Below are 14,785 nucleotides of genomic sequence, written 5' to 3'. Positions count from 1 at the left end.
AAAAGGATGCCCTTAGATATATCATTATCAGTTAAGTCGTCATAAAGGTACAGAGACCTGACGTCACTGAGTGGAATGCTCAAGTGTGTCTGTCAGGTGCAGGAGAGACGAGACGTGTGCTGCTTCCGGTCATGGTATGTCGCGACTTGCCACACGTACGTGTACCCGAGTCGCCTTGTGGCACTCATAGCATCACACTGTCTTGTGCGGTGCTTCCCGTCACTGGTGGATCTTAAACCTGAAGCCATCATTAGTGTTCAGTACTACCGCTTGCTAGATCTTACAGCTTGTCTATCAGGACAATCTAAAGCCACATCTGAGGCGGAATCATTTGCGGATGAGGAATCCGTAGCGAACTGTGGTATGTAGACCAGTACCTAAGACTTAAGAAGGGACTGAAGGGAAGAAAGTCTTTAGCGGGTATTGTCTTCACAGCTTTTTGGAAACTTGAGGACCGGCATGGGAAGGAATCCTTAGAAACTGGGTATGTAGTGACAAAATAAAACTTCAAGAAGGAGAGAGGGGAATGGTGGAACAAAACGTGCTTGATTCGGCCTGGGGCATGCTCTCACTCAGAGCTCAGGATTAGGACGGGAGACGTGAGCCTGGAGGCGTTCGACAGCCATGAATGTACCTATACAACAAGATATTTTTGTTCTTCAATGTGAATGGGAGGATGGAGGACAGAAAACTCTTTCTTCTGCTGTTGTATTGCATTCACATCCGACATCAGGCCTTCGGTGGCGCGAGGATCCCCTAACTCGACCTCCAGCAGGTAACGCGGAAGACGCTCCCTGCGGCGGCGCTGTGACAAGCCAACTTACATGTGGACTCCTTAAACGGATGTTCCATTTTTTTTACGACACATTTGTCTGAAACTGCGTGGGGATTGGACTGACACCGACAGTCGCCGTGGTACTTCCTCTCTACGGAAGCTTCCCATGCGTCGGGGTGGATCAAAGTCGGTGAGAGTTCGGTTTGACGGTCTGTAAGGTCGGTTGAGAAGGCGTATGAAGCGGTTAGAAGTTGGAGAGGTGGTTGTGTGGCCTGATGAGGTCGATGATAGCTTATGAGTCGTTTGGTCGGTTTATGGGCCGGTGATATCGTTGTGAGTCGGTTATGAAGTCGTTGTACCTATAAGTCGTTTGACCGTTGATGAAGTCGTTGAGAGTCGTTGTGAAGGTTGTGAAACGCGGTTGATGCCAGTGATGAAGGCCTGTGAGGTCTGGTCATGAAGGTCGTTGCATGAGTCGTTGATGAAGACGGTTGATGAGGCGGTTGATGAAGGCGGTTGATGAAGGTCGGTTGATGAAGTCGGTTGATGAAGGCCGGTTGATGAAGGTCGGTTGATGAAGGCCGGTTGATGAAGGTCGGTTGGTGAAGTCGGTTGACGAAGGTCGGTTGATGAGGTCGGTTGATGAAGTCGGTTGATGAAGGTCGGTTGATGAAGGCCGGTTGATGAAGGCCGGTTGATGAAGGCCGGTTGATGAAGTCGATTGATGAGGGCCAGTTGATGAAGGTCGGTTGATGAAGGCCGGTTGATGAAGGTCGGTTGATGAGATCGGTTGATGAAGGTCGGTTGATGAAGTCGATTGATGAAGGCCAGTTGATGAAGGCCGGTTGGTGAAGTCGGTTGACGAAGGTCGGTTGATGAGGTCGGTTGATGAAGTCGGTTGATGAAGGTCGGTTGATGAAGGCCGGTTGATGAAGGCCGGTTGATGAAGGCCGGTTGATGAAGTCGGTTGATGAGGGCCAGTTGATGAAGGTCGGTTGATGAAGGCCGGTTGATGAAGGTCGGTTGATGAGATCGGTTGATGAAGGTCGGTTGATGAAGTCGATTGATGAAGGCCAGTTGATGAAGGCCGGTTGATGAAGGTCGGTTGATGAAGGTCGGTTGATGAAGGCCAGTTGATGAAGGCCGGTTGATGAAGGTCGGTTGATGAAGGTCGGTTGGTGAAGTCGGTTGATGAAGGCCGGTCGATGAAGGTCGGTTGATGAAGGTCGGTTGATGTAGGCCGGTTGATGTAGGTCGGTTGATGAAGGTCGGTTGATGTAGGTCGGTTGATGAAGGTCGGTTGATGAAGGTCGGTTGATGAAGGCCGGTTGATGAAGGTCGGTTGATGAAGGTCGGTTTATGAAGGCCGGTTGATGCAGGCCGGTTGATGAGGTCGGTTGATGAAGGCCGGTTGATGAAGGTCGGTTGGTGAAGTCGGTTGATGAAGGTCGGTTGATGAGGTCGGTTGATGAAGTCGGTTGATGAAGGTCGGTTGATGAAGGCCGGTTGATGAAGGCCGGTTGATGAAGGCCGGTTGATGAAGGTCGGTTGATGAAGTCGGTTGATGAGGGCCAGTTGATGAAGGTCGGTTGATGAAGGCCAGTTGATGAAGGCCGGTTGATGAAGGTCGGTTGATGAAGGTCGGTTGATGAAGGTCGGTTGATGAAGGCCGGTTGATGAAGGTCGGTTGGTGAAGTCGGTTGATGAAGGCCGGTCGATGAAGGTCGGTTGATGAAGGTCGGTTGATGAAGGCCGGTTGATGAAGGCCGGTTGATGTAGGCCGGTTGATGTAGGTCGGTTGATGAAGGTCGGTTGATGAAGTCGGTTGATGAAGGCCGGTCGATGAAGGTCGGTTGATGAAGGTCGGTTTATGAAGGCCGGTTGATGCAGGCCGGTTGATGAGGTCGGATGATGAAGGCCGGTTGATGAAGGTCGGTTGATGAAGGTCGGTTGATGAAGGCCGGTTGATGAAGGCCGGTTGATGTAGGCCGGTTGATGTAGGTCGGTTGATGAAGGTCGGTTGATGTAGGTCGGTTGATGAAGTCGGTTGATGAAGGCCGGTCGATGAAGGTCGGTTGATGAAGGTCGGTTTATGAAGGCCGGTTGATGCAGGCCGGTTGATGAGGTCGGTTGATGAAGGCCGGTTGATGGAGGTCGGTTGATGAAGGCCGGTTGATGAAGGTCGGTTGATGAGGTCGGTTGATGAAGGCCGGTTGATGAAGGCGTTTCTTGTAACTATTGTCTTCCAGTCATGGGTGGGAGACAGGACGTCGCCATGACACAAGTCCGCACTGTAGATGAGAGATAACCGCGCAGGCGTCAGGCACAAGTGCCATCCATCAGGGCGCCATGTCCTCCTCCCACAGCCATGTTGACCTGGTACTCTGAGCAAGATGGTGTGATGAGTACTGGGAGATAATGACAGTGGTAACTGTACTGAGTTAATTACTGGTTGGTAGTTAGGGAGGAAGACCGAGGTGTTAGGGAGGTGGGTGGAGCGCGGTACACCCACACCTGTCATGCGCTGCTGAGTGTTGCTCTAGTGTTGTGTGCTGTACACTAACGTGGTGCTTACAATAGTTACATTGTATTGACGGAGGCGTGTACTACTGGTGTTTTACTGGTGGCTGTGTGGCATCGTGCTGGTGTGGTACCGGTGGTATACTGGGAGCTGTGGTTGTGTGGTAGTGCTGGTGTGGTACTGGTGGTAGTGTGAGTTGTGGTAGTGGTGGTGTGATACTGGTGGTAGTGTGAGTTGTGGTAGTGCTGGTGTGATACTGGTGGTAGTGTGAGTTGTGGTAGTGCTGGTGTGGTACTGGTGGTAGTGTGAGTTGTGGTAGTGCTGGTGTGGTACTGGTGGTAGTGTGAGTTGTGGTAGTGCTGGTATGGTATTGGTGGTAGTGTGAGTTGTGGTAGTGGTGGTGTGGTACTGGTGGTAGCGTTGCTCATGACGTTAGTGAGGGGGTAGGTTGGTACTGCTGTTTTGATGCAACAGAGAGATTGCGTTAGTATTAACGTTTTTTGGTTAACGATGTAGTACGGCTGTGACGATGCGGGGGTAGGGCGCAGTGGGGATGTGAGGGCTGGGCTGGTGGTATGAATGTAGCACATGACACGGGTGCAAGCAGAATTGACTGGGACACACACACACACACACACACACACACACACACACACACACACACACACACACACACACACACACACACACGGGCCAGGAAAGCAATGACCGAAATGGTACATGTATAGGAGTGAGAGATCAGGTAGGCCATGATGGATGGAATGAGTCTCTTGACGACAAGTGATAGATGACATAGGGGGAGGTGGAGGAAGAGCCACTCTTCACATGCGAGGACTCCGTCCTAGTAGCACTCCTGTATATATGGAAATACTGTTCACATGAACAGTGAAAACGGCACTTACACACCATCTCAGCTTTTAGGAAACAGATATTTTATAACGTTCACTGTGTGGCGGTTTCCATTACAGAGTGGGGAGGCATGGTTATATCCAACGTGTTTATTGTGTTACAGGTTGAAACTGTAGTCTTCTGAAATACGATACAGGGAAACGAGTCAGATTCAGAAGGATCTATGGGAGTGACATTGAGTTTTTGTATATTTGAATTTCACCAGGCTACAGTACAGGTCTGAGTGAAGGGAGGATAGATGTTCTGTACGAGAAAAAGAACAGGTATTACAGTGAGGAAAGAAGGGAAAGTGAGTTGCGGTGGAGTGAACAGTGTTAAAAGTAGAAGAAAGAGACCAGGTGATAGGATAAGGCATTGAGGCACACCATCGCTAGGGAGGGGAAGCTTCGCGAAAAGCTACAGAAATGGACCGATGAGGGAAGAAGCCGTGCCGGAAAGACCTGAGAGAAACAGAAAAGCTGAAGAAAGGAAGTTTAGAAAGTAAAGACTAATGCCACACCCTGTCCAGTGCTCTCACCATGTCGAAGTCACGACAAAAGATTCGGCAAAATCCCTGAGAGTTGAGGACCAGAGATGAGTCGCGAGAGTTGAGGACCAGAGATAAGTCGCGAGAGTTGAGGACCAGAGATAAGTCGCGAGAGATGAGGACCAGAGATAAGTCGCGAGAGTTGAGGACCAGAGATGAGTCGCGAGAGTTGAGGACCAGAGATGAGTCGCGAGAGTTGAGGACCAGAGATGAGTCGCGAGAGTTGAGGACCAGAGATGAGTCGCGAGAGTTGAGGACCAGAGATGAGTCGCGAGAGATGAGGACCAGAGATGAGTTGCGAGAATTGAGGACCAGAGATGAGTCGCGAGAGATGAGGATCAGAGATGAGTCGCGAGAGCTGAGGACCAGACATGAGTCGCGTAGAAAAGATCACAAGTAATCCATGCACCACGGAAGCCGTATTGGTTAACGTGGGAGGAGGGAGGGAGCAGGCTTCGAAGCGTGTAAGACGGTGAGAGTTAACAGGAATTTCAAACAACGTTCAAGACAGCAGGAGTGAGAGCGACGATGGGGTGATAGTTGGAGAGATTGCGTCAATCTTGGCTTCCATTTCCTTATTTTTTTTTTTTTCACGACGGCTCCATCCCTTTGCAGAGGAGCCTCGCTTCTTTCTCTCTTGTCCTGTCACTCACCCTTGACTTCCACCCCTAAACCAGGAGGCCACCTTGCCCATTTTCTGTTCCACTCTGCTTCATTCAGATGCAGCAGAACATGAATGTTTCTTTCCTCAGTGACAGCTTATGCCTTTCCTGTCTTTTCATCCAACTTACATACAGTCACGCTTATTGAGCCTCTTCATCCTGAACCATCAAGGACTATTTCTTGCTTGGCTTTTTCTTCTTTTCTTATTTCTAGAAACGATAATACAAGAGGAGGGGGTTTCTAGCTGCTCCCCTCCCGTATTCGTCACTTTTAACCAGTTGATGTAACAAGCAGGAGATGTATGAGATTAAGATCCATGCTACCCCCATCGAGATGAGGTTAGGACACACGTAAAAACACACACAAGTCTAATGTGTGTGTGTAAGTGTGTGTGTGTGTGCGTGTGTGTGTGTGTGTGTGTGTGTGTGTGTGTGTGTGTGTCATTTATCCTTGTGGCCAAGTTAGCCAGAAGCCCTACCCAGGATTCGAATTCCTCTGTTGGTGTACATACATTTGTCTCTCCATCGACATATCATACGTATTCGCTATTTTCTGCGTTAGCGAGGTAGCGTCAAGAACAAAAGACTGACTTTCAGAGGGAAAATCCTCACTTGGCCCCCTTTTACGACACGCAGGGAATACGTGGGCAGTATTCTTTCTTTCCTATAACCAGAGATGATATATATATATATATATATATATATATATATATATATATATATATATATATATATATATATATATATATATATATATATACGAACAAAGTGCAATGAACGCGCGCCTTTATAGAACATACAAACCTCCAACAGCCAGGATCGAACCCGGGACCCCTGTGCAATCCTGACTTTTGGAAGTTTATATATATATATATATATATATATATATATATATATATATATATATATATATATATATATATATATATATATATATATATAGGGGCAGGAGAGGAGTTACTGTCTTGTTATGTTGGTTCCGGTAAGATCAGATGTGGTGTGTTCGTGTGTGGGGAAAGTCTACAACTTGACAATCGTAGCTTCTGTTTTAGTTAGTTACTGGGTAATGTCACACTGTCAGCGGTGGAGGCATTGGGGAGGGATGGTTGGATGCTCAGCTTATGTCACGAACAGCCTGTCAAGCCTCTGTCACGAGAGCAACGTAAGCCTTAACAAATCTGACTGTAGTGATGACCTCATCCATTTTGTTATATAGCGACGTCCCTGTCGCTCTCAGCACCTTCACTAGTGCACACCACAGTCGAGGGCGTCCAGTTGTTGATGAGGATCTATGCTGGAAAGTCAGTGTGGTCTTCACAGGAAATGGCTTTAACAGACTTCTGAACATGACGGTCATGTCTGCAGCGATGGGCAGGCCAGGGCTAGTGTGGAAGAGGGCGGTGTCTGGGGTGTTAGGGCAGGCCAGGACTGGCAGTGTGGACGAAGGTGGTGTCCGGGGTGTGGGGGAAGACCAGAGCTAGTGTGGACGAGGGCGATGTCCGGGGTGTGAGGGCAGGCCAGGGCTGGTGTGGACGAGGGCGGTGTTTGGGATGTGAGGGCAGGCCAGGGCTGGCAGTGTAGACGAGGCGGTGTCTGGAGTGTAAAGGCAGGCCAGGGCTGGTAGTGTGGACGAGGGCGGTGTCTGAAGTGTGAGGGCAGGCCAGGACTGGTAGTGTGGACGAGGGCGGTGTCTAGAGTGTAAAGGCAGGCCAGGGCTGGTAGTTTGGACGAGGGCGGTGTCTGGAGTGTAAAGGCAGGCCAGGACTGGCAGTGTGGACGAGGGCGGTGTCCGGGGTGGCGCCTCAGTTGTGTTAGCGCCACCACTCGTCACACCCGCCTTTCTGTGACGCTCTTCCTTCGTCCATACCCGTGTGTGGACCCCCCAGTAGGGCTGAGAAGTGTAGGGCTCGTACGGGCCACCTGGATGGTCAACTCACTACTTACCTGATTAATAGGAACAACAGAATGTTAGAAACACGAAATATAAAATCAATGAAGAACTGAGGAATGATATAGTGGAACAGATGAACACTACTTTCAAGATGTTACAGGGACATACAAAGGCATCAAGAAAAGGGACAACTAACGCCAGATATCAACACCACTGAGGGTGGTGTTGGGCGCCCCTCCTCTGACCCGTAGCGGCCGTACAGTTTGCCCAGTGAGCTGCTGGCTCTCGTATCGCATGTTGTTACAGTAGAATATTTCTCCTGTACTCTGGGACGTCGGTTCTAGTGTGGGTAGTGATGGCGGTAGTGCGGCAGATTGTGCAGTGTGTCCTCCTTGTTGTTGACGTATGACGTGCAGTAATGGCCGACTTGGGTGCCGGACGTGTTTTAAACCATGACAGTAAACAAGGCGTCAGTTATCGAAATGAAAGTTACTACGTGATGGAGCGACTCGCTCTCATGGCAAGTTGGCCATGAGCTCAGCTTCATTGAGAGGAGAAACAATTCTCGCACCTTCCTGGTGACGCGACACTCGTGTTTACCTGCGCCGTCCTGTCCCCCCCCCCCCCCCCGCCCGCGGGGTCCGTCATGGTGGGAGTTGACTTGCACAAGAGCCTCGGTCCCCCTCAGGAGGCCAGTAGGAAGTGCTCCTCGCAGGGAGGAGGAGGAGGAGGTGGGCGCAAGGGGGAGCGGGTCGGGGCACTGCGCCTCTGCCTGAGCCCCACACGCTGGAGCAGAGGAGACCAAAGTGAGGATCGACCCAGAGTCCTGGCCCTCGACGGGTCACACCTAAAGGTGGGTCATCACCTTCCTCAGTTCACTGACTGGCAGACGGTATATGACAAGAACCTGGCCAAGTTCTGCTACGTCCTGAGCAGTTCAAAAATAAGCATTGGTCGTAATCTGTGTTTACTCCTTGGGTCTAGGTGGACTCATGGAGTTTTGTTAGCATATGAGTCTAGGAGAGCTTGATACTGTTACTCTCCAAGTTTTATAGAAATTATAAAGGTAATGAACATCTCTTGCTACCAGTGAAGTCTTCCATCTGATGACGTTAGCAGACTGAAGAGGAGATGCTGTACACAGTTTGGGATGAATGGCATTTCTCTGGTTGTCAATATTATAAGTTTATGTATTGATTCTCAGCCTGACTCTTTCTGTTACTCTGGTTTCATGTTTTCCAAGCTTAATAAACGAGGTTGACATGTAAGTTTGTAATATATGAGTGTGAACGAGTGTAGCCTTTGTTGTCTTTTCCTGGCGCTACCTCGCACACATGAGGGTGGAGGGGGTTGTTATTCCATGTGTGGCGAGGTGGCGATGGGAATGAATAAAGGCAGACAGTATGAATCATGTATATGTGTATATATGTATATGTCTGTGTGTGTATATATATGTATACATTGAGATGTATAGGTACGTATATTTGCGTGTGTGGACGTGTATGTATATACATGTGTATGTGGGTTGGGCCATTCTTTCGTCTGTTTCCTTGCGCTACCTCGCTAACGCGGGAGACAGCGACAAAGCAAAATATATATATATATATATATATATATATATATATATATATATATATATATATATATATATATATATATATATATTCATTTATTTTTTTTTTTTTTTTATTTTTTTTTGCTTTGTCGCTGTGTCCCGCGTTTGCGAGGTAGCGCAAGGAAACAGACGAAAGAAATGGCCCAACCAACCCCCATACACATGTATATACATACGTCCACACACGCAAATATACATACCTACACAGCTTTCCATGGTTTACCCCAGACGCTTCACATGCCCCGATTCAATCCACTGACAGCACGTCAACCCCGGTATACCACATCGCTCCAATTCACTCTGTTCCTTGCCCTCCTTTCACCCTCCTGCATGTTCAAGCCCCGATCACACAAAATCTTTTTCACTCCATCTTTCCACCTCCAATTTGGTCTCCCTCTTCTCCTCGTTCCCTCCACCTCCGACACATATATCCTCTTGGTCAATCTTTCCTCACTCATTCTCTCCATGTGCCCAAACCATTTCAAAACACCCTCTTCTGCTCTCTCAACCACGCTCTTTTTATTTCCACACATCTCTCTTACCCTTACGTTACTTACTCGATCAAACCACCTCACACCACACATTGTCCTCAAACATCTCATTTCCAGCACATCCATCCTCCTGCGAACAACTCTATCCATAGCCCACGCCTCGCAACCATACAACATTGTTGGAACCACTATTCCTTCAAACATACCCATTTTTGCTTTCCGAGATAATGTTCTCGACTTCCACACATTCTTCAAGGCTCCCAGAATTTTCGCCCCCTCCCCCACCCTATGATCCACTTCCGCTTCCATGGTTCCATCCGCTGCCAGATCCACTCCCAGATATCTAAAACACTTCACTTCCTCCAGTTTTTCTCCATTCAAACTCACCTCCCAATTGACTTGACCCTCAACCCTACTGTACCTAATAACCTTGCTCTTATTCACATTTACTCTTAACTTTCTTCTTTCACACAATTTACCAAACTCAGTCATCAGCTTCTGCAGTTTCTCACATGAATCAGCCACCAGCGCTGTATCATCAGCGAACAACAACTGACTCACTTCCCAAGCTCTCTCATCCCCAACAGACTTCATACTTGCCCCTCTTTCCAAAACTCTTGCATTCACCTCCCTAACAACCCCATCCATAAACAAATTAAACAACCATGGAGACATCACACACCCCTGCCGCAAACCTACATTCACTGAGAACCAATCACTTTCCTCTCTTCCTACACGTACATATGCCTTACATCCTCGATAAAAACTTTTCACTGCTTCTAACAACTTGCCTCCCACACCATATATTCTTAATACCTTCCACAGAGCATCTCTATCAACTCTATCATATGCCTTCTCCAGATCCATAAATGCTACATACAAATCCATTTGCTTTTCTAAGTATTTCTCACATACATTCTTCAAAGCAAACACCTGATCCACACATCCTCTACCACTTCTGAAACCACACTGCTCTTCCCCAATCTGATGCTCTGTACATGCCTTCACCCTCTCAATCAATACCCTCCCATATAATTTACCAGGAATACTCAACAAACTTATACCTCTGTAATTTGAGCACTCACTCTTATCCCCTTTGCCTTTGTACAATGGCACTATGCACGCATTCTGCCAATCCTCAGGCACCTCACCGTGAGTCATACATACATTAAATAACCTTACCAACCAGTCAACAATACAGTCACCCCCTTTTTTTAATAAATTCCACTGCAATACCATCCAAACCCGCTGCCTTGCCGGCTTTCATCTTCCGCAAAGCTTTCACTACCTCTTCTCTGTTTACCAAATCATTTTCCCTAACCCTCTCACTTTGCACACCACCTCGACCAAAACACCCTATATCTGCCACTCTATCATCAAACACATTCCACAAACCTTCAAAATACTCACTCCATCTCCTTCTCACATCACCACTACTTGTTATCACCTCCCCATTTGCGCCCTTCACCGAAGTTCCCATTTGCTCCCTTGTCTTACGCACTTTATTTACCTCCTTCCAGAACATCTTTTTATTCTCCCTAAAATTTAATGATACTCTCTCACCCCAACTCTCATTTGCCCTTTTTTTCACCTCTTGCACCTTTCTCTTGACCTCCTGTCTCTTTCTTTTATACGTCTCCCACTCAACTGCATTTTTTCCCTGCAAAAACCGTCCAAATGCCTCTCTCTTCTCTTTCACTAATACTCTTACTTCTTCATCCCACCACTCACTACCCTTTCTAATCAACCCACCTCCCACTCTTCTCATGCCACAAGCATCTTTTGCGCAATCCATCACTGATTCCCTAAATACATCCCATTCCTCCCCCACTCCCCTTACTTCCATTGTTCTCACCTTTTTCCATTCTGTACTCAGTCTCTCCTGGTACTTCGTCACACAAGTCTCCTTCCCAAGCTCACTTACTCTCACCACCCTCTTCACCCCAACGTTCACTCTTTTTTTCTGAAAACCCATACAGATCTTCACCTTAGCCTCCACAAGATAATGATCAGACATCCCTCCAGTTGCACCTCTCAGCACATTAACATCCAAAAGTCTCTCTTTCGCGCGCCTGTCAATTAACACGTATATATATATATATATATATATATATATATATATATATATATATATATATATATATACATATATATATATATATATATATATATATATATATATATATATATATATATATATATATATATATATATATATATATATGGGAATGAATAAAGGCAGACAGTATGAATCATGTATATGTGTATATATGTATATGTCTGTGTGTGTATATATATGTATACATTGAGATGTATAGGTACGTATATTTGCGTGTGTGGACGTGTATGTATATACATGTGTATGTGGGTTGGGCCATTCTTTCGTCTGTTTCCTTGCGCTACCTCGCTAACGCGGGAGACAGCGGCAAAGCAAAATATATATATATATATATATATATATATATATATATATATATATATATATATATATATATATATGAAAACGGACGAAATTCTCCGTTGATTGGGTTTAAAATTGTAGCACGTGGCAGGTAGTTCCCTCCCAGGAGGGGACGACCGCTTGCTTGTCTAGTGGGCAGTGACCCAGCACTGCAGTGGCTGTCGCATTCCCCTTCCCTGGCCCATTGTTATTATCTTGTCTCTGCTTCAGACAAGTGGGCTGGTGAAACTCGCAGCATAAACTTGCCATCTTCCTGTTTCACTTGACATCATGTAAGGATTGGTTCCCGATGGCTCAGGCGGAGGTGTCTGACCGTGCGTCGATATAACTAGGATGAGAAAAACGGAGGTATAGGAGCTATAGGCGAGGGACCTGGATGTTTTGATCAAGTGCAACCAAGATAACGGGAGAAGGGGGAATGGCTTGGAACTGGTCGAGTGGTAGTAGGTGTGGCAGATCTACCAGTACTGGTGTTAGTAGGTGTTGGTGGGTGTGGCAGGTCTACCAGTGCTGATGGTAGTGGGTGTAAATTGATGCAGATGGTCTGCCCAGTGCTGGTAGCAGTAGTGGTGGGTGTGTTGGTAGTAGTAGTGGTGGGTATGTTGGTAGTAGTAGTGGTGGGTGTGTTGGTAGTAGTAGTAGTGGTGGATGTGCTGGTAGCAGTGGGTGTAGGTGGGTGTGGCAGTAGTGATGGTAGGTAGCGTTGGTGGCAGGAGAGGGGTAATGTTGTTTGTTGTTGTATACAGAACGTGACAGAGCTGGATGTGAGCGACAACGGCATCACCAGCCTGGATGTCTCCTGTCTGGCCGCCCTCACCTCCCTCACCTGCTCCAACAACACCATCACCTCCATCACGCTCCATGGCGCCGCCCTCACCTCCCTCACCGCCAACAATAACCGTGAGTACTATGGCCGCTCTAGTTCCGTCCCTCAACCCTACCTCCTCCCTATCCCCCTCCCTTCCACACCCGGCCTTTATTACGGGTTTTCACGGACTGTTGTGTAGCGAAGAGGTGGTGTGTGACGCGGCGCCTCCCTGCAGCACGGGTTATAACGTTTGTGAGGCGTCCGCCGCGCCCAGGCTGGTAAGGGAAACGAGGGACGCCTGGTGATACGGGCGCTCCCCTTCACCCTCGTCATCACCACACCTGTAGTTCAGAGATGACCCCTGACCTGAGCTGTGTTTCTCTGTGATGCTAGTGCTCGTTTCTCAAGAATAGTATCATGAACTAAGCCTGCTATTGTCTCATGTCGGTCTCATGACCACCACACTTCATGACTGTGGCTGTCCTCTCGTCTGTCATTATCATGTATGGCAGTTGAGGAGATCGCTGGGTCCACAGTACATGTCCCTCTGGAAGTGGCCGGAATATCCCTGCACACTGGACCCTAAACACCGGACCGTGCTCACTGGACCCTAAACACCGGATCTTGCTCACAGCACACTGGACCCTAAACACCAGACCCTGCTCACTGCACACTGGACCCTAAACACCAGACCCTGCTCACTGCACACTGGACCCTAAACACCGGACCCTGCTCACTGCAAACTGGACCCTGCACACTGGACCCTGGTGGATGATACGACTCCGTCGCGGCTTCACGTCCGTAAGGGATAGTGGCGCGGTCTGTCGGACGGATCCACGTCTGTCAAATACCACTAATCATAGACCTGGTCTGAGAGTGGCCCACAGTCGTATAGACCTGGTCTGAGAGTGGCCCACAGTCGTATAGACCTGGTCTGAGAATGGCCCACAGGCATTATGTAGTATCATCTGGTGTAAAGGTAAACCAGTTTCACTCCGGCCCATCTATGTGGTGGTCTGAATGTCATTAGTTTTGGATGATGATAGGAATCTTCAGAGGTCTTATGAAGACCTTCTTGCTGTACTGTTAGTGGAGTAGGTTGGTGGAGTGGCAAGTCTCGATGGACTGAGCCAGTAGGACCACCCTATGACCCATGCAGACGTCTGTATGATGAGTTCCAGTTCTTCCCTTCGTGAGAATATCGGAAGGACGTCACGAACTGTGCTAGGCATACGGTCTCCGGGAGCCAGTGTTTTAGTCACCCATGATTCACGGACTGAAGACACCTGATCCCGCCTGATGAGTGTGCTGGACTTGCTTTTGACCTGTTTCGTGAAGGTCGGGTCAAAGGTCTCGCCATGACACCCAAAAGATCATATTATGATCCAAGTGTCGAACTGACGTGTTTAAGAATTTGATTATGATGTGTTGATTGTAATATGTTCGTGTTTTATCTTGTAGGGATCTTTGTGATTACTGTTTGTGTGTTACATTGACAATGTTACTCTCATGCCAAATCTCTACTTATACACACACACACACACACACACACACACACACACACACACACACACACACACACACTAGCCAAAGCCAGGTATCCAGTTGTCGACCAGTCTAAAGATGAACACTTGGTTGACTCATGGTCAGTAACGCTAAACGCAACACCATGGAGGCCCATGTGTGTATGTGTGTGCCTCATTGGCCGATGCCTTATTGCCAGCGGTGTACTGCGTTCAACGTATGGGAAGGAGACGAAATGTTGCAACCCCATCTTTCACTCATACTCTGTCAAATTGTTGAATTGTCATTTACTGGATTCATGTCAATATACTTTCATTTGGAGGAACTGCCGCATTCTGGACCTAAGAGATCCATCACTATGTACCAGGCCCCCTTCTCCATCACTGTGTACCAGGCCCCCTTCTCCATCACTATGTACCAAGTCCCCTTCTCCATCACTGTGTACCAGGCCCCCTTCTCCATCACTATGCACCAGGCCCCTTTCTCCATCACTATGCACCAGGCCCCCTTCTCCATCACTATGTACCAGGACCCCTTCTCCATCACTATGCACCAGACCCCTTTCTCCTGGAACATTACTCACATCTCAGGCACGCCTGCCC

At 48.0% G+C, this 14,785-nt stretch overlaps 1 protein-coding gene across 1 annotated transcript in view; it reads left to right on the top strand.

Annotated features, from left to right (window-relative positions):
* Nucleotides 1-14,785, top strand: part of Phlpp (PH domain leucine-rich repeat protein phosphatase) — a 71,359-nt gene that overhangs the window by 16,084 nt on the left and 40,490 nt on the right. Inside the window, exon 5 of the mRNA XM_071680048.1 lies at nucleotides 12,598-12,751. Coding sequence (XP_071536149.1) covers nucleotides 12,598-12,751 — 154 coding nt within the window. The remainder of the gene's footprint in view (nucleotides 1-12,597; nucleotides 12,752-14,785) is intronic.

The sequence above is a fragment of the Panulirus ornatus genome, chromosome 30 (assembly GCF_036320965.1).
Source record: "Panulirus ornatus isolate Po-2019 chromosome 30, ASM3632096v1, whole genome shotgun sequence".
Taxonomy (NCBI): domain Eukaryota; kingdom Metazoa; phylum Arthropoda; class Malacostraca; order Decapoda; family Palinuridae; genus Panulirus; species Panulirus ornatus.
This window is presented reverse-complemented; position numbering and strand designations above follow the sequence as displayed.